The sequence below is a fragment of the Vipera berus genome (genome assembly GCF_964194415.1).
Source record: "Vipera berus genome assembly, chromosome: 9".
Classification (NCBI taxonomy): domain Eukaryota; kingdom Metazoa; phylum Chordata; class Lepidosauria; order Squamata; family Viperidae; genus Vipera; species Vipera berus.
The window spans coordinates 19,026,641-19,046,850 of record NC_138212.1 but is presented as its reverse complement, the minus strand read 5'-3'; the positions used below and the strand labels follow the sequence as shown (position 1 = coordinate 19,046,850).

At 38.9% G+C, this 20,210-nt stretch overlaps 1 protein-coding gene across 1 annotated transcript in view; it reads right to left on the bottom strand.

Moving 5' to 3' along the window:
• Positions 1–20,210, bottom strand: part of CSMD2 (CUB and Sushi multiple domains 2) — a gene marked incomplete at both ends in the record, with an annotated part of 651,882 nt that overhangs the window by 183,227 nt on the left and 448,445 nt on the right. Inside the window, 5 exons of the mRNA XM_081334380.1 lie at positions 701–889; positions 3,855–4,070; positions 11,893–12,009; positions 13,754–13,942; positions 19,428–19,615. Of these exons, the coding sequence (XP_081190506.1) occupies positions 701–889; positions 3,855–4,070; positions 11,893–12,009; positions 13,754–13,942; positions 19,428–19,615 (899 nt within the window). The remainder of the gene's footprint in view (positions 1–700; positions 890–3,854; positions 4,071–11,892; positions 12,010–13,753; positions 13,943–19,427; positions 19,616–20,210) is intronic.

Here is a 20,210-nt window from a genome sequence, read left to right as displayed (position 1 = left end):
AATCAGCTTTGGGAAGTGGGGGAGGGGGGGTTTAGGGGGGGTTGGGAAGGGGATAATATTTATTTATTTATTTAATACTATTTCTATACCGCCCTTCTCCCGAAGGACTCAGGGCGGTGAACAGGGCAAGAATATTGTAACCTTTTATAAAACTTTTCAATAAAAAAAGTCCTTTATTAGCCTAATACACCGGCAAATGCTTGCTCGAAAGAAGCTGCAATCTGAAATCTCCGCCCCTTGCACAATATATTAAAAGACATTTCTCCACCTTTCTAATTTTGTCATTAATCATATTCTCCAATTAATTTAAAGAATCAGCTTCCCTTCTGTTAGAAGAACTGCCAAAGTCTTATCTTCTTTAGAGAGACAAATGGCCTTGAAAGTGCATTCCTACTCTTCCCTCCCCCCAACTTTTAAACTAAAGCAATACACAAGTCTTAAAGCAATACACAAGTTTAACATATGAAATAGCTCCTTCTTCATCTCTTGTCAAGCAATCACATTCGATGTTAGCAGCATTGACATGGACAGTGCAAACTATCATAGGACCAGCAATTTTAGGCTTCTGCTCCTGTTAATTCACTCATCCATCTCCTAATGCTTCCCACAGACCAAAACCAAGAAAGGCTAAAGAGCTTGCCCAGGGTATGTTCTGATACACTAGACTGCCCAAGCAAAATTAAAGCACGTGACCACCTACCAACACACCTTGGCAGTGGCGAACTCCACACACGCCGTCGACCGCCCAGGCAAGTAATGCTGAAGACACCTTCCAGTCGGTACCCAGGGAAGCAGGAGAAAGTCAAGATGTCCCCCACACCAAACTGAAGACCTTTGCGGATGCTGTAGATCGGCACTTCAGGCTCATTGCAAGGTTCCAAGTCGTATTCTGATGGGTAGAGAAACACAAGCAGCCACTGGACATTACCCCAAAATAGAAAACGTATACTTTTAAACACAATTCACAGACATGAGCATTTTTCTCTCTGTGTGTGTCTCTTTCTTTTAGCCTCTCCCTGACATTAATAACTTTCCATCTCCCCCGTTCCTGCTCCCGCCCCCCACCCCCATCTTTTAACTGGGACATAATGTTTTGGATTTTATATTAACTTATTTATGTTTTTAATTTATACAGTATTATTTTTTTATGATTGTAAGCTACCCAGGATTGCCTTGAGGTAAGATGGGCAGCCTATAAATTTAATAAATGAACAACCAAACAACAAACAAACAAATAAAAATTTAAAAAACTGCCATGTCCAGATTTCCTGGAAGGTGGCAACCATTTTCTTGACCATACAATATTGATCTTCTCTGCACATGACAATCTGCCTTGAGAAGGCCTTGATAATCATTCACAGCATTTTTATTTGGGGTGGTGGTGGTGGTGGTGGAGAGGAACAGGTTGTGATCCAATCTGATAAAATAAAACATGCTTTCCAATCTTCACTCTGAGGAGAAGAGAAAGCCGTGATGCACTTGCACTCCTTTAATGTCAAAGTAACCCAAAAGAAGGTCCTTTTCACTGTCCAATTCTCCTCCTGGCGGCAATTTGCAGCTCATCATTTCGCAAACACCAATTTCCACACATCACTCCACGAGAAGAAGCTAATCCCATGGATTTTCCTCCTACAGGTATCTGTGCCCAGCAAGGATGAGTACTAATCCTTGAGAAATAGTTGAAAAATTTATCTTCTCCCCAGATTTCTAAGGAAGCATCCCTCCTGTAGCTCTGCCTACCAATTTGGTGGGGAAATTTGAAAAAAAAAAACATTTCAAATGAAAAACCTAGGCCAAAAAAGTATTCTGTATGAACCCTTTCCCAGACCTACTTGAAAACACGGAGGTTAAACGTTGAGTCTTGCTATATGCAAATAATAATAATAATAATAAGTTGGAAGGGACCTTGGAGGTCATCTAGTCCAACCCCTTGCTCAGGCAGGAATCCTTATACCATTTCAGGCAAACGGCTGGCCAGTCTCTTCTTAAAAACCTCCAGTGTTGGAGCATTCACCACTTCTGGAGGCAGGTTGTTCCACTGGTTAATTGTTCTGTCAGGAGGTTTCTCCTTAGTTCTAGGTTGCTTCTCTCCTTGACTAGTTTCCATCCGTTGCTTCTTGTCCTGCCTTCAGGCGCTTTGGAGAACAGCTTGACTCCCTCTTCTTTGTGGATGCTCTCTTAGTGAGCAATTCTTCTTCAGCTTCTCCTTTAACTCTGCTAACTTTGCTGACTTTTGGCTTTGCTAGAAATAAAACTAAGCCTTTGCGGTGCTAATTCCTCCATATTAATGTGTCAGTGCTGATCCCACTGGGAAAATGTCTCCTCTATTTTTAGCCAGAAGTACATTTTAGCTGAGTTACAGCAAATTATCAGCCTTTTCACTTACTGGTTGTTGTTGTTTTTTGTGTGTGTCAGTGGTCAGTGTTCTTTTTCTAATGCACTTTTATATAACTGTATCTTCTGGTCCTGGAATCAGTATTTAATGTTTTGTTATTTTACCAGCCCTGGTTCATAACATATTACAAATATGATCACAAAACTGGCAAACAAATAATGCAACAGTTGCAGTGGAAACCAGACCATTATACATCTATTGAGCATGGTAGGGCTACAATTGCTTATTGTTTGCTACCAATCAAGATGGAAAAAAATATAGTAAAACGTGCCTTAGATTGGAACAAATCGGTACTCATTCATTAAAAAAAAAAGAATTTAAAACTGCCCATCCCGGAGAACACAGTCAATATTAGAAGCAATCTTTCCCTATAGCTTCCCTAAATTTTATTTCTTAGATCTGGCATTAGATCCTCTGTCGTATGTGACACAATATATTTTAAAATGCTAACGTTGTTATAATTAAAATGAAGTTGGTATGCTGCAATGGAAGGCATTGCCTTCAGGGTCATCATTATTTCTTTAAAATAATAATAATAATAATAATAATAATAATAATAATAATAATAATAATAATAATAATAATAATAATAATAATAATAATAATAATAATAATAATAATAATAATAATATATTATTATTATTATTATTATTATTATTATTATTATTATTATTATTATTATTAATTTTATTTGTATACCGCCCTTCTCCCGAAGGACTCAGGGCGGTGAACAGGGCAATACATATTAAAAAACAAGATACAAAAATTAAAAACGATTAAACAAAATGCCCATGAATAAATTAAAACACATTAAAAAGTAGGTTAAAACAGATTAATAAAACCCAAGGACACTTTGCTGATGAGGAGAGGAGAGAGAAAAATAAGATGAGGGTTGAGAGCAAGGATCCTTGTGGATTAGACAGAGGAATAATCTGGAATAATCTCATTAATCTGCCTGCTGGTTATTTGCTGCTTTCTGACTAAACCCACTGTGGTAGCCATGTGGTCAAAATGTCAATTCTACTCACTGTCTCAGACTTCTGTTTTAGTTTTTAAGTAGAAAGAGTGTTGTACAACACGGGATGGATGTAAGAAGAGAAGGCCCAACATTCATAGTGGTTTATGACTGACTAAGATTGTCATAAACCAAGGAGAGCCCAGGACTGCTCAGTATTTTTTTTTACTTAGTGTTGAGTATCTAGAACAGAGATGGGGAACTATGGCCCGTTTATGACTTGTGGACTACAACTCCCAGAATTCCTGGTTCAGGAATGGCTGGCTCAGGAATTCTGGGAGTTGAAATTCACCAGTCATAAAAGGGCCATAGTTCCCATCTAGGACATGTCTCTCCAAGGTATCTTTTTTCTTGTCTCCAGTGTATGGAGGCTCATGACGTATTTTGGTGATGAAAGAAGACCTGGCCAGGGTAGTTACTTACTTCTCAGGTACCAGCCCTTACCTGAAAAAGTGATGTTGAAGCCTTCATAAGAAATGGAGAAGTCAGAGATGAAGCGGATCTGAGCAGAGAAATTCCCAAAGAGTCCAGCGCTGAAAGGAGCAGGTAGGTGGGAACCAGTGAGCTGTTTCAGAGGCTGACTGAAGCTGCCATTTTCAGTGATCAACAGGTAGTCATGACCACTCTCCAAGTGGAAAGTGTGGAAAGTGAAGAAAACACCTGGAGGTGATTAATCAGAGAACAGAAATCACAGAACCACCAAATTCTACCATGCACAAAATCAAAGTTCAATAGCATTCTTCATTTGGCAAAGCATCAGCTTTATAACATGAAAGAAAGAAAGAAAGAAAGAAAGAAAGAAAGAAAGAAAGAAAGAAAGAAAGAAAGAAAGAAAGAAAGAAAGAAAGAAAGAAAGAAAGAAAGAAAGAAGACTGCAGAGGTTGTGCAAAACATCAGCAAAACATATTAACACTGGAAACTTTAGGATCAAAATAGATTTGATACAAGGGACATAGAAGAAGTCTGTTTAAAGCATTAATGTAATAACGGTGGAAAGAATGGAAAGGATCTAGATTTGATCAGAAGAACAGTTGCACAATATGACTCCGATATTTCTCCTTGTATTATACCCAATTTAGTGGCTTCTCAAGCAATCCTCTGGATTTGGAAACCACAGAAAACTAGGGACATAGTTTTCAAAACAAAGAGAACAAAACGCAATAAGTCTAAGATAGCCATCATGATGAACTCTGCACTTTCAATTATGGTGTGCTTTCTTTCCATCCCTGTGGGAATCACAGAGAACGCAAAAACACGATTCCAACTCTATCAGAGTTTTATCAGCTGGCAGTGGGACCATCAACTTGAGAGAAAACAAATGGGTAGAAACCTTTAACTCAGAAAAATGAGTCAGACTCAGGGAACTCAGGGCATCTTATTTTGTTGTAAATATGATATAGTAAAACTGCTTAGCTCTATCTGGAAGTTCCCATTGAGAGGTTATCTGGTGGATGAAATGCCCTCTGATGGTGCTGTAACTTGCACATGAAATGAATGGTCGTCAGTATTGATTTCCTTTTCTTGGATCTTTGGGGATACCTCTGAATCTTAAGTTTAATTATCTTTGTTGGACTCCCAAGACCTATTTCAGACACCGTATGTAAAGACCTAGCTCTCTGGGAAAGGCTGTAATGCTGGGAAAGGTGAAAGGAAAGAGAAAAATACAACAGTAGCAAAGTGGATAGTTATAGTAGCCATGAGTGCTTTAATGGAAGAGCTGAAGGATCAGGTTAGGGGCAGATTGTCTTAGAGAACAATCTATGGGATGCCTAAAAGTGAACAATGACTTTGTGGCACTTAATCAGTTAATCAATCAAGACCTCTAAAGTCTGTTCCTGGTTTATTAATTCTCGAGAGTCCAGTCATTTCCAGCTAGGTGCTCCATCACTGAAGGTTTTTAAGAAGAGTTTGGACAGCCATGTGTCTGGAATGCCATAGGGTCACCTGTTTGGGCAAGGGATTGGACTGAAGACCTCCTATTATTCTATATTCTATGTTCTATGTCCTTCTTTCAGCTTTGATATTTTTTTGGGTGTTGAACTGTACATCCCTTGTAAGATTTTTTTTATTACCGTATTTTCCGGCGTATAAGACGACTGGGCGTATAAGACGACCCCCCAACTTTTGAGATGATTTTCAAGATTTTTCGTCTTATATGCCGGAAAATCAGTGAGCCCGGGAAGGCACGCCCTCCCCTCTCACTGTGGAGGAAGCAGGGCAGGCTGGCATCTGGCAGGAGCCAGCAGGGCAGTCCTGCACACGCGCGCACTCCAGCTACGTGTGTGCAGGACTGCCCTGCTGGCTCCTGCCCGATGCTCTTCCCTCTTGAGGCAGCATCCCCGAGGACTCCTTAGGAGCTGGGGAGCGATGCTGCCTCAAGAGGGAAGAGCGTCAGGTGGGAGCCGGCAGGGCAGTCCTGCACACGCGCAGCCAGAGTGCGCGCGTGCGCAGGACTGCCCTGCTGGCTCCCGCCAGACGCCAGCCTGCCCTGCTTCCTCCACAGTGAGAGGGGAGGGTGTGCCTTCCTGGGCTCACTGATTTTCCGGCGTATAAGACGACTGGGCGTATAAGATGACCCCCCAACTTTTGAGATGATTTTCATGGGTTAAAAAGTCATCTTATACGCCGGAAAATACAGTATTTCAATTCATATCACTGTAGTTATTTCATCTGCTTTGTGAAATATCCTGTTTTGTAAATGGTGAAATTGATCACTAAGGTTTCTTCTCAGTTGTTGAGGACAGGGGTAGGCAACCTTGGCTTTTTTATGACTCGTGGACTTCAACTCCTAGAATTCCTGAGTTGAAGTCCATGAGTCATAAAAGAGCCAAGGTTGCCTACCCCTGGTTGAGGAGCAAACCTTTCATAGAGGAAGTTCACATTCATTATTAGATATAACTGGATGTGTAATTTTCAAATTATTGTAGAAACCTACTGGGCAGGATTCTATGTGGTCATGGTATTTGCTGTTCTTTATTTGCTCTCCAAAATGAGGACATCTGGCATTACAAACAGATCCCTGAATCCCTGGCTGAACCTCATCCTTGTCTTCTATTTTTAGTCAAAATTGAGCTAGAAAGAAGATTTGCTTACACTGGGTTTTTGAGTTGTTGCATTTTTAACAAATATACTAGGATTGTTTTCAGTGAAGCACTTTAGGGGGGGGGAAGACCATTATTTTTGAAGTGTAATGATACAACATATTAGTCCATAACTTATAGAAGTTCCCTTGAACACAGATAAAACAAAAGCAGAGAATAAGGAAACATGTTCACATTAAAATCAAACCTTGTGCTGAGTCAAAATTAATTGGAGCAAGCACTATGAAATGTGTCAGAAATATTTCTTATTTCTATCCAGTGTTGTTTGACAAATTGTGTTTTCTTCTGCACTGGTTGAGGAGTTGATTCTTTTACTGTTCTTTTTACTTTTTTATATGCATGTTTTTGTTTTCGAGCCTTGTTAGCCTCCCAGATTTATTTGATTACAGTGGACAATCATTTTAAAACAGCAGAATAAATAATTAAGTAAAAAGATGGCTGCGTCTTTACTGTTGACATCTTAATATAACCAGACTTAACCAGTTATACCGAGTGAGAAAGCTTCCACTTATTTAGCAATTCATATTTTATTTTATTTTACTTGCCACAGTCAAGATACTTTAAGTAGGTTAACATTTTTTATTTATTTATTTTTTATTTTAATTCCATTTATATCCCGCCCTTCTCCGAAGACTCAGGGCGGCTTACAAGCTTAGCAGTAGCCTTCATTCTATGTATATGCCTGCTTATTAGGGCTTTCATACACCCCCCAAGTGGCATTATTACAAAGTCAGCTTAATTGCCCCCAACAATCTGGGTCCTCATTTTACCTACCTCGGAAGGATGGAAGGCTGAGTCAACCTTGAGCCTGGTGGGATGCGAACCTGCACTAATTGCAGGCAGCTGGTGTTACTTAGGGAGGCATTAGCCCACTGCTCCACCAAGGCTGGTGGAGCCATTAAAACAGCCATGGTACAATATGTTAAGTAAACAATCTCCAAGAGCTAAAAATATAAATATATTTTATATATTAAAAATTTAAAACAAAAATCATAGAAAGAACCAGCAAAAAAAGAAAGAAAGAAAGAGAAAGAGAGAAAGAAAGAAAGAAAGAAAGAAAGAAAGAAAGAAAGAAAGAAAGAAAGAAAGAAAGAGAAAGATGGCATCGTTTAAGAATCAAAATCTTAAACAATTCTAAGTACTTTTCTAAAGGCCCTTGTATGGTAGGAGATGATTGAATTTCAAGACGACGAGTTCCATTGTACTGCTGCTGCAGCATAGAAATGACATCCAGGGGCATTCATTTCCCCTCCTAATAAAAGTGGGGATCTGCTGACAGATTCCTCTGGGACCCTAACAGGCAGCTCATCTTTTTTTTTTTTGCTCACATGATCCCTAATTAGCTAAGATCTCTTAGTGAAGGAGAAAATATGTTTAGTGGAGGCAGATGACGACAAAGTCTCTGGATTGTAAAGATAATATATTGATATACAAGGGGACTTTGGGACTTTTTGTACACCCCCTTCTTCATTATTCCAAAAGGCCAATCTTCCTTAACACCAGGAAAGGGTCATTTCATACCTCCCCACTTTTATCTTGCCTGCTATCTCCACTCTACCTTTTGGCAAGTATGTTGAAATCTCTTGTAGGCAGTTGTCAGTTTTGGGGTCTTAGAATAATGTGTAATTAAATGGAGATAATTCCCCCCACCCTGTCCAGATTCTCATCCAATACTCTCTGAATATAGGCAGCCTCCTTACAGGATTATTTCCACCTAGGTTGGTGATGCAATTTTCACAAGGAGTACTAGAGTCAAGGGTGGAGATTACCCAGGAGTGGAGAACTATAATGTATCAACTTGAGACCATTGGACCATCTAGCTTGAAGCTCTGTCTTCAAACAGCAACTGCCAGGGCAGAGATGCAATCCTTCTTAAGAGCTGATCAGTGACCAGGGACTACCATGAAGTGAGGCTGCTAACTGCAAACAACTATATATCAGAAATGAAGCCAAGAGCCTCAAGGCTTTGATAACGCAAGTTTTAGCAGACTAGAAAATTAATTCTAAGGGATAAGAGCTAAAGAAATGGACGTGCTTAGCTTCAGCTGGGTAAGAAGAAGAGATTTTTGTTTTCAAAGGAGGGGATGGCTCATTTTTCAAGGGAGAATAGGAGACACTGATATTCCTGATGTGTGAATGAGCCTCTTTCTGCCTTTCTAGAGCAGTGGTTCTCAACCTGAGTGAGTTCAAGTTGTGTGTTGTAGTAGTAGTAGTAGATATTATTATTATTATTATTATTATTATTATTATTATTATTATTATTATTATTATTATTATTATTATTATTATTATATCATTGAGTTATGATAATGGGAAGCTTTAAAATAATGGAAGGATGAAGTGTGTGGTGTGTGTGTGTGTGACTATTGTGCACACTTGCACAAAATCTTTCCCTTTAGAAGGATCAGCCTAAATTGAAAGTAGATAAGGTAGGCAGAAAGATGGAAAAGTCCAAATAGAGCTGTTATTCAAGATATTCAAGTACAACCATTCATCTGAACTCAGGTGTAAACACAGCTTCAATGATATAAGTTGATCCTATCCATAAGTATTCATGCACTATTCAAGTGGGAGATCTGACCGACGGAGGAGAGTCACATATTAAGCATGTGCTCAACCTTAATCTGCTGTCATGCCTCTGTTTAACCAGGATGTTAATGAACCTACATCTACTATAATGAGCAGACATTGATCATTCTTGCCAACTGACTTCTGGTTTGTTTTCTGGCACATGCCATTGCTCTTGGCTCAATTGCTTGGACTGTAAATTCAGTTCTTATAGATTAGTGATTAACTAAGTCTGTCACAGATAACATCAGAGTTCCTACTAGGTTAGTGGCATAGGTCATCTGCTTGTTGCATTTATGGTAGAGCTACCTACACCTTTTGCTTGTCCCTAACAGGAAGGGCAAGGTGAGATTGACTTAACATTTCTTCTAACCATTGGAACCAATTCATATCACTGGAAGGGCACAAGGAGCCATTGAAACAGTAAAAACTTGGTTAAAAAAGTGGTCAAGGATAAGCAGACATGGAATCAATAATATTTCACATTCTTTGTCCAGTTTTAGTCAATTCTTTTATTTTTCTTTGAACTTTCCATTAACCTGTCACAACAAATGGTTAAAGGCAGATCTATTGTTCTCTTTCTCCTCCAACGAATAAAAAATTATGCCCCACCTTTCTTTGCAATTAATTATGGAATGACTCCTTGATATGTCATATGCTAAACAAATAAAGTAAATATATCATGAGCCATGAACCATTATCCTAAGATATTTCAAATCATGAACAAATTGACTCCCCCCCCCCAATAGCAGGAGATTTCAGACATCTTCCAGTGCCCTTCCAGTCCAAGGAGATGACCTTTCTCCTGGTTTGGATTTTGGATATGGGTCAGGTTGTCTCCAATCCCTTTAGTTTTTCACTGAGACATTTTTAATAAAACTATTGAGGAACATTCTAGATTTTAAGGGAATTTCCTCAGGTACTAACAAACCTACCTGGCCAAATCATTATCTTGATCCTGAAGTAGTCCTGCTTCTAGATGCTTTAATCACCATTTTTTTCCTGATGTGAACTTATCATACATCTGCTATTATTATTATTATTTTTCTGTGAATCTTAAGCTTCAAGAGATAGCAAAACATGCCCTAGATTGGAACAAATTAGCAGCTGGCATGAAGTTACTGCTTTCTGACTAAACCCCTGTGATAGCCATGTGGTCAAAATTATGGGAATTTGAGCTGGGGGGTCCCAGGATTCCCATTTTCCCAGAATAAAGGGAAAAATATAGTGCCTGGGAGAAGTAGTAAACATGGAGCTAAAACACATTGTAAATTCCTGATAGCTGTCCAGGGTCCTGAAATTACTGTACGTGGTGATGCTTTGCATGAACTCTGCCTTGGAGGTGCCCAGAGCCTTTAATTATGCAGAGAAGTGGTTGCTGGATCAGAGAGTGGACCTGCCCTGTCTGATCTCTTTCTGACTTTATTGTCCTCTTCAGATTGCTGCCATGTGCTGCCAGGAAGCACATTGCAGACCACCCATCTGCATGGCCATAATGCATTCTGATCCCATAAGGCTGGTACCAGAGAGATCCTAGCATTTGCAAAATAAACTATTTATAAAACTGGGGCTGTGAAAGCATGTTGCCCTGCACAGCTTACAAATGCTGCTCACAAAGGGTGGCCAAAAGCCACACTTTGATCTGAACAAAAAGAAGGCCCCATTTGAATAACATTTTAGGAGCAGAGGATCAGGCTCTATGTGGTATGTGCCAAGTATTGCAGTAGGATAATGGGAAGCCTCTCATCAAAAGAAAGATTTCAGGGCTGAGTGGATTAATGAAGAGTAGATTGCTCTGCTCTGTGGGATATCCTGCACAGCATGTAACTCGTTAGTAATGTGTTGCACTTTTCAACAATGGGTTTATCTACCTTAATATAATTGGCAACACAGAATTGATTGATAACAGTTCCCATTGTCTTGATTCCTAGCAGACTAGAGGAATTGAACTATTGAAGGACGTTCAAAATTAACGTGCAATTTCTCTCTCTCTCTCTCCCTCCCTCCCTCCCTACATTCTTTTTTCCTCAGCCCTTTGGAGCACAATTTCTTCAAATTCCACTTTATGAAAGAACAGAGGAGCAGGAAAGGAAGCAGGAAAGAACTCCAGACAATCTGGTGAGTGGGAAAAAATGGACAATGTGTGTTCTGCCAAAATGCATACCAAAGAGATAGCAACCCAAGTCAAAAGAAAGAGGATTTAAGGAAATTTAGGTGGAAGGTATTACAAAGAGTGCTGGGAGACAGGAAGAAAAAAAAGAAGCAATTCAATACATAAAAAGGTAAAGATTCCCCCGCACATGCGTGCTAGTTGTTTCCAACTCTAGGGGCCGGTGCTCATGTCCGTTTCAAAGCCTAACTGCCTTCTACAGTTGCCTATTAATAAAAAAAATAAACATAATGTTTAATTACTGATGAGCCTCAAAGCAGATGACTATACTGTAGACATATTTTGTGTACTTTGGGGTTCCAAGAGTATGCCAAACATTTACCTTAGAAACAGAAGAGGTTATAGGAAATATCTAAAGATACATAAAGATGAAGCTTTTTTAATGATGTGAGGGGATCATCAAAAGAATGAAAAGTGGATCTAAACCATACTCTTAAGCTAAATTGGAATAGCAGCCTTCTTTGTTCTCGATTTTTCTATTTCGAGTTCAAATTTGCCTCCATGGAGCATAGTGGAATGATCACTCCCCTTCTTTTGCTTCTGTGTCTACTCTTTAGAGCATACCGAGATTCTTGTGGGGGTAGATCCTCCTCACTTTCCATGGGGGTATGTGATGAAAACATGGAAGAATCATAGGACTTACCTTTGCCATGAGAAGCTTCTATAATCCAAGTGCAGTTTAAATTATTGGGGTAGAAATCTGGAAAGCCTGGGGATAATACAGTGCCACTTGATCCTTGTATGTAGCCTCCACAGAGAGCTGAAAACCATCAGGAAAAAAGAAGCAGACATTAGAGTTCCAGCTGTGAAGAAGGGTCTCTCCTTAGCAAAGCCACATGCATCACCCCACACATTCTGCCTCCTTTCCCAAGCACATCTGGATGGCTAACTGTTGGTTTTCCAGTCATACCTAGACTACCTCTCATTGTAATCATTTGACAAGTATTTTCCCCTGCAGCTAATTCACTGGGGATCAAAGAACATTAGAATGCATCACTGGGAGTCTTGCCTGTTCCTAGCTTGCATGAATGCCATGACTCAAGACCTTAGCTATAAAATCTCTGCCTTTGTTCTGCATTTGTACACCCAAATTTTCTGATCAAATCCAAAAAACATAGAGCTGAACATAGCTCCAAGTCTGACTTGTCCCAAACAGAAGAACTGTGTTGGTCTCAGCCCTACATACTCCTTATCACCACCTCCTTCCTAGGACTTTTAGCAACAATACCCTTGGAAATAGTTATATTCCACCTGTCAAGCTTCAAAGAAACTTGTTCTGCTTCAGCCATTGTTGTTTCTTAGCTTGCCAACAGACTTGGGGGGGGCAAGAGAGGGGAGGATTGGAGTGCTCATTGCAGGTTTGAGTGGTCTATTATGAAAATCAAGGTCATTGGAGAGCCGTTGGCTGAGAACTGAAGATTTTTCTCATAACAAATGTCTGACACTTAGTTGGGGAATATGACCTGCACTATTAGGGAGGAAGGGAGGTCCTATACTTTTAACTTACTGCTCTGGTGTCATTTTAGCCAGTTAGTTTTCTATTCATCAGTGCCGATATACTGTACTCAATAAAGTTTTGCATTATTTATTTATTTATTTATTTATTTTAATTCCATTTATATCCCGCCCTTCTCCGAAGACTCAGGGCGGCTTACAAGCTTAGCAGTAGCCTTCATTATCATTTGGAATCTTGGCATAACCATTGTCCTATTGGAAGAGTTCAATTTTGTTTCTTTTTTCCTAACCAAAAAGATGTTGGAAACACCTTCCATTGCTTCTGGCTCTCCCTATTATCCTTTGGGGCTTCAGATACTTATAAAGAATGTTTGATAACCTCTAAAAATTACATGAAGGAAGATTTCAGGCAACTATAGTTACTTTATTGAATTATTGAAAACATTATACAATTCCCTTAAAAAAATCTTGAAGTGGCAGAAGGCAAGCCCTTAGGATATTCGTAAGCAGAATTCCAGGGTCTTAAGCAGAATTTTCACTTCAATACAGTAATGTAAGTAAAGAATGAAATTTTACCACTGTTGTTAAACCAGTTGGATCTTTACCAGGCTATCGTAGATATCCAGGTTTTCCTGATTTAAGTCAGATGAGACCAACTTGGGGGGAGGGGGGAGGGGAGGAAGAATGAATAAATATGGAAGAAAGAACATTGCAGAGATTCTGACTTGGGATTTTGGCCCCCGAGAACCAAATATGATATATGGAACTACTTCTGAGTATTTATCTTTATGTTCTTTACTTATAGTTAGAAATCTTACCAAACTAAAGCAACAATTTGTACCAGTATAGATAAATTCTGGGAGGAGGAGCCTTCCTAACTCTCCTCCTCTTGACTGAACTCTCCATTCTTAGCTGCCTCTTTGCACTCTGGAATGGACCCCTTCCCACCTGGGAATCCAGACTACATTCCACCACACCTGGTGATGAATAAATTAGCACAGCATACCCTTTTCTCCTCAGTGTCTAGCATACCAGTTTTAAATTCTTACCTTCACAGCTTGGAAGTGGCCTGCTCCACTGAAAATTTGGTTCACACTCCAAAGCTTCACTATCACTCAAAGTATACCCAGGATCACAGCCAAAAGTCACCAGGGCCCCCACATAGAAATCATTCCCATATCGTAGCCCATTGACCGGAATCCCTGGGTCCAAACAGTGATCAGACTGGAGCTTTACCGCTGTAAAAAATAAAGGCATTCAAATTTCCAGTTCTGTACGTGATAGTACTGAGCTTATATGTTATCAGCGAAGCCAGCCACTAAAGCTGAATAACATGTGAATTTGGTCTCAATAAAAAGATGGGATACATAGATAATTTTTTCTTTGTCTAATAATACATATTTTGCACCATGCTATTCAGTATTGAGAAATATTAAACTTGAGATCCAACAATGTTTTGCAAGAAGTATGCACTGTTCAATTTAGTCAGATTTACATCCATTTCAAAGCCTGATTCTGTTCAGTTAAATTTAGAACTGTAATGAAAAATCTATTTTTTTTTACATTTCTTTACTTAGGTCAGAGACCACCACACTGTGTTTAATGCAAACTTTGAGGGGGGGGAAATGCATTGTCCTGCTGTTAATTATCATTTGGTGTTGAGTGTGAGCTGATAATGAGGCTCTTTTAATTAATGTGAATTAATATAATACAGAATGGAATGGAAATGGGATTTGAAACATGCTTTTTTTATTATGGCATGGGGTATATTTGGTGTATTAAATAGTAAACCTGAAGCCATAATGCCAACAATATTTTAAAGGTAAGGGAAATACAAACACATCATTGCCCTCATTATGATCATCATAGACCATATTTCAGGGACAATGTACATAAAATAAATAGTATAATAGTAGCCAAATAATGACGTTCAAGGTTTTCAGTAGGAGGATATTCCTGGGGCATTGCCAACTGAAAAGGCCTGAACTATATGAACTCCATGGGATGTTACACCATATTTTATGGTGCCAAACTGTATATAAGACTTCTAAAGCAGACTTCCAGTTTGCGTCACAGTGGAACGGGATGCAGATAGGCAGGGCTCTGCCTTCCATGCCTGATTTCACCCTGCTGGGAGCCCTAAAAAGGGCCTAAAATCACCCCAAACAGGCAATGAAGAGGAGGGGTGCCTTGTTGATCATGGAGAGATGGCAGTCTTTCTGTTCAATCCAAGGAAAGCCCTCCAAACCAGCAGGGGAAAGACCGGCTACATTCCTGTGGCCGGCCATTAGCTGCTGACAACCAAAGAAGGAAAAAGCACTACTTAATACATCGTAAACAGCATGTTTGGAACTGGGTGAGAATATCGATCCTTTCTTTACTATTTTGCAACTGAACTTCGTGGGAAAGGCTCCCAAGAAGCTAAAAACCTCTGAATGTAAATGGAAGTGGCATTTTAATTTTATGGGGGAGAGAAACATACAATACTGAAGTGGAAGTAACATAAAGCTAAATAAAGATAAATAAGAAAGATAAATTTGAGAATTGAAATAACTTAAGATTTTCTCTTTGGAAAAAAACATTGAGGCAAAGTATAAGAAATCAATCCTTTGTTTTAAGAGTGGAAAATGGACTAGTGTTGGATTTGTGTATAGCACTATGATTTTCTTCCTGGCTGCTTGGGAGAACAGCTGGCAATAAAGGAAAATATTTTGGCATACTTATCACCTTGACCTTCTTGGATTATAAATACCTGCTGAGCTTGGACTTTTAATTTCAAGATCTAGCAGGAGAGAAAGAAAAAAATGACCTTGGACTACACCTGGCTGGGAGAGATTTTTGAGCTGTTTTCAGAGAGGTTGAACATTTTGAACACTCCGAACATTGTGGATTACAACAACCTTGCCTGATGGACAATTTTTGGATACTTAAGACAAAGGATTACTATAAAATATTGCTTTCAGAACTGAACCTATATTTTGGAATCTATTGGATTATAGAGGATACATATAAAGATCAGAAAACTACAGGAAACTTTGATCTACTCTTACTGAGTCTGGTGATACTAGAGGATCACCAGGAATGATGCCCCAAGAAAAAAGAAACACCTTTCAGAAAGAAATATATTATATGCTACAACTAATTCACCAAAGAATTGTTGAATGCAAAGAGGACATAAAAAGAAATAATGAGACTAAAAACGATTTAGACAATATAAATGAGCAAATCTCCAAATTAAACCTACAACTAGAAAGTTCCCAGACAACGATTACAAAGTATGAACAAACAGTTCAGAAATCAGAAAATGAAACAGAGAAAATGGATTTAGAGATGGAAGAGACAAAAGAAGGGAAATATAAACAACTATATATACAAACAAAATACAGCAAGACTTAGCTATAACAATAAAAATACAAGAGACCTTTTTACCCCTTAGGTCTGCAAAATACATATGATGGCAAGGAAGATGATTTCAAAAAAAGGAATATACAGTAGAACTGTTAAGGAAATGTCACAACTTGGGAGACAGGGAATGAAAAGAGAAATGGAGAGAGAAACAAACTGGAAGTTGCTTAAGGAATATAAATGGGCAGAATTCCCCCCCCCCCAAAAAAAAAAAATACCCTACCTAAATTGTCTTCCTCATGCCAAGCAATTTTTTACAAAAATAGAGAGAAAGTTCCTGGGCGATCTAATTGCCCTGGCTTGGAAAGTGACTTGGCAAAGAAAGAAAGCGAGAGTCAGATTTAAAAAAATAGAAGATTTGACCTTTTAGCATTATATGTTTAAATACTTGTTTGAATAAGATTAAAAGAATTGATGACCCTTAGATAAAATTAGACTTTTATCATGAAAGATAGGATTTAGAATTAAGCATTTTTTTTTCTTTTTTTCTGATATGGGAAATATAAAGATAAGGGGAGGATTGATCAGAATAAATCTTTTAGCTATATAAATGTAATTAATATGGAGAAAATCACAACTGATAAAGATATTTCAAATACTGATGGGAAATCAAACCTTAACAAGAGCACGAAAAACAGGATATTGATTAATGAATTGACATTATGATTTACGAATTGATATTATCGTTATTTGTACGATATTAGTAAAATACGATGAAGATGCTTATATTTAACTCTGTATACATTAACGGTACCAAAAATTGTAATGGTATAATGAGGGGGAAATGGGAAAAAATATGGAGAAGAAAGGAGGATCATGGAAAAAATACTGGATTGTGTAGTATTGAACAGATTTATATTGAAGAAGTTAATGTTAAATATTTGAACCCAGACAACATGTTGTTTACTAAACACTAAAGACTGTATTTTAAAAAAAATATTTTTTTAAAAAAAGAAAATTAAAGAAAAAAGACTTCTAAAGCAAGCACTGAGTACTTGGAACTGAGCACAGAAAATAATTATAAAGTGACTGGAGATTTTTTTTAAAAAAGTATCAAAAACCTATCATAATTAGCAGAAATGTATGAATAACACACAAAGGTGCCAAATACAACAACAGCCTCACAGTGATCAAAACTGAAGGCTATCAGACACTAAATAGCTCTGCCTTACTAGTCCAGGTCAGACAGCATTTATGAATAGAGGAAAGTATACCTGAAATGGTATAAGGTTTCCTGCCTGAGCAGGGGGTTGGACTAGATGACCTCCAAAGTCCCTTCCAACTTTTTATTATTATTATTATTATTATTATTATTATTATTATTATTATTATTATTATTATTATTATTATTATTATTATTATTATTATTATACACACAGAACTCTCTATTTTTCCTGGAGATAGACATCCTTGTCCAAAATAGGTTAAATGTCACCTGTGTGATGTTTCCCTCTTTGCAGGACTTAGTTTTGATTGAATTTCAGAAGGAACCTTCTGCATGTCATTAAAGGTAAAGGTAAAGGTAAAGGTAAAGGTTCCCCCGCACGTGCGTGCTAGTCGTTTCCGACTCTAGGGGCCGGTGCTCATCTCCGTTTCAAACCCGAAGAGCCAGCGCTTGTTCGAGGACGTCTCCGTGGTCATGTGGTCGGCATGACTAGACGCCAAAGGCGCACAGAACGCTGTTACCTTCCCACCGTAGTGGTCCCTATTTTTCTACTTGCATTTTTACATGTTTTCGAACTGCTAGGTTGGCAGAAGCTGGGACGAGTAACAGGCGCTCACTCTGTTACGCGGCACTCGGGATTCGACCTGCCAAACTGCCGACCTTCTGATTGACAAGCTCAGCGTCCTAACCCACTGAGCCACTGTGTCTCTAAAAGTCATTACTCATTCTAAAAAAAGAGGCCAACATTTTCACTGCATAATTCAGGGCAGACATCTTCAGTCTGAGTACCTTCAGGGTGCCGAGTTTGCCTCCAAATTCCAGGTTACCCTCCAAAGTTTCATGTAGAGATTGAGTAAGGTAGAATTCTAAAAAAATTCTCCAGGACCTACTCTCAGATCTTTGGTCCCCTCTTATTCTTCAGACAATGGATGAATTCTTAAGTCTTTAAGCCTGGACTTCAACCTTTTTTGTTTGACTTAGAGCAGACCTGGGGCTTTTATGGCCTGCAGGCAACATCCAGCCCAGTCTATCCATCCAGTACCAGTCCTGCCTGTGGCATTGGCACTGGCAGGGTGGGGTGTCAGGGGCAGGATATCAGCATGGCACCAGGGGCACAACATCACCATCAGAGGGTGGGGCATTGCTGAAGTGGCAGTAGTAGGGGCCAGAGTGGTGGCAAGGCACGTTGACTATGGCAGTTTCTCATGTGGTCCTTTGGGAAAATTAATTACCCATCCTTGATTTAGAGGAACAGGAATGCTCCTCTGATTGGGTAATAGAATGTAGAGTTATTTATTTATGAATCACATTGTTGAACTGCCCAACTCCCTCAGAGGAATTCAGAAGGAACGAATAAGGCATTAAGAGGGGATTTGTGATTGAGAACATTATACCATCCGGTGAAAGAGCGAAAGTGAGAAAGAAACTCAAAATAACCCACATCTTGATGTTGTTTAATGTAAGCGAGAATCTTGGACAGCTTTCACGAATCTCTTATTCTATTTTATTACAAGAAATTCCTTGTGGCTCCTGGATGAGCCTCCATAACAGGCCTTCTGGCTTTTCAATTGTATAATTTTACTTGATTTAATTAGTTACATTGATTTAACTAATACCCCTGACTTACAATGCCTAATTTATCTATTGTCTTTATTGTAAAGTGGTTACCTGCTTGATATTCTATTAATTTTGTTGGAGTTGCCTAGGTTATAATGCATTTAATTTGTATGGAACATATTCAGATTCAATTGAGTTTCTTTTATTTCTGTTCCGTGCTTAGGTTTTAAATACATTCAGCTATTGCTGTTATTCAATGGTACTATTGTGCTCGTGGTTGTTTTTCTTCCTTTTGCCTTTCCACATTTTCATTTGCATTCATCCTGCTCTTAGGACAATGTTTTCCACATCGCTAATACAACATTACCTAGTTGTGCAAGTAATGAGAATTATGTATTTCCATCAAGACCACAAGTACCTAATTAACATCCTGAAGGGAGAAGGTTATACCATGAGTGTCATTGTCTGGACTTCTACCAGCAGCCTGTGCCACAGTCTCAGGCAGCAGTACAGAGACTTAAGTTCTTAGCAGATTTGGGATTAAAAGCATACGTAGAAGATCTATCATGACATTGGAAAAGGTCTAACTTACTTACTTTCATAGTGGATCTGAAAGCCAATGTCCGAGTGACTTTTGTCTGTCGTGAAGAGCAGGTAGAGGAAATTGCTGGTGCTGATGAGAAACTGGGGGACCTGGGTCCCATCATAAACTCCAATCAAGGGGGATGAGTAGGATTTGCCATCACGCACTTCCAGCGTGTCATAATTCACTTCCGTTTTAAACCTACAGAGAAAAGCCAAGTGAAAAGCTGGTAATTAAATTAGCCCCCTTTCATCCTCTCCTCTCTGTTCTCATTAGAGCTAGTCCTCCAGTTATGAACACAATTAAGCCTCACAATTAGGCTCATAAGTTGTGATCATCATAAAGTGGGTCACTATCGATTAGACTTGATTTTATAACCCTTTTGGCAGCACTTATTAAGCAAATGCATTGGCCATAAAATGAATACTGTGTTAAGCAACCTAACTGTTTGATATGGGCCTTTTCTTTTTGGCTGGAAACTAGAAGTAAACACTGTTTTTTAGCAAAACCTCTGTAAATTGTCGTCACATGACCCTTGGGTGCTGCAAATGGCCATAAATGTGGGGTAGTTGCCAAGCGTCTAAAATGCAATCATGTGACTGTAGGGTAGAGGACACTGGAACTTTGAAATTGGGTCATAAGTAGATATGGGGGGCTGGGGTCTGTCATAACTTACAGCTGTCACTAAATGACTAGTTATACCAGGGGTCTTCAAACTTGGCCCTTTTATGACTTGTGGACTTCAGCTCCCAGAATTCCTCAGCCAGCATGCCTGGCTGAGGAATTCTGGGAGTTG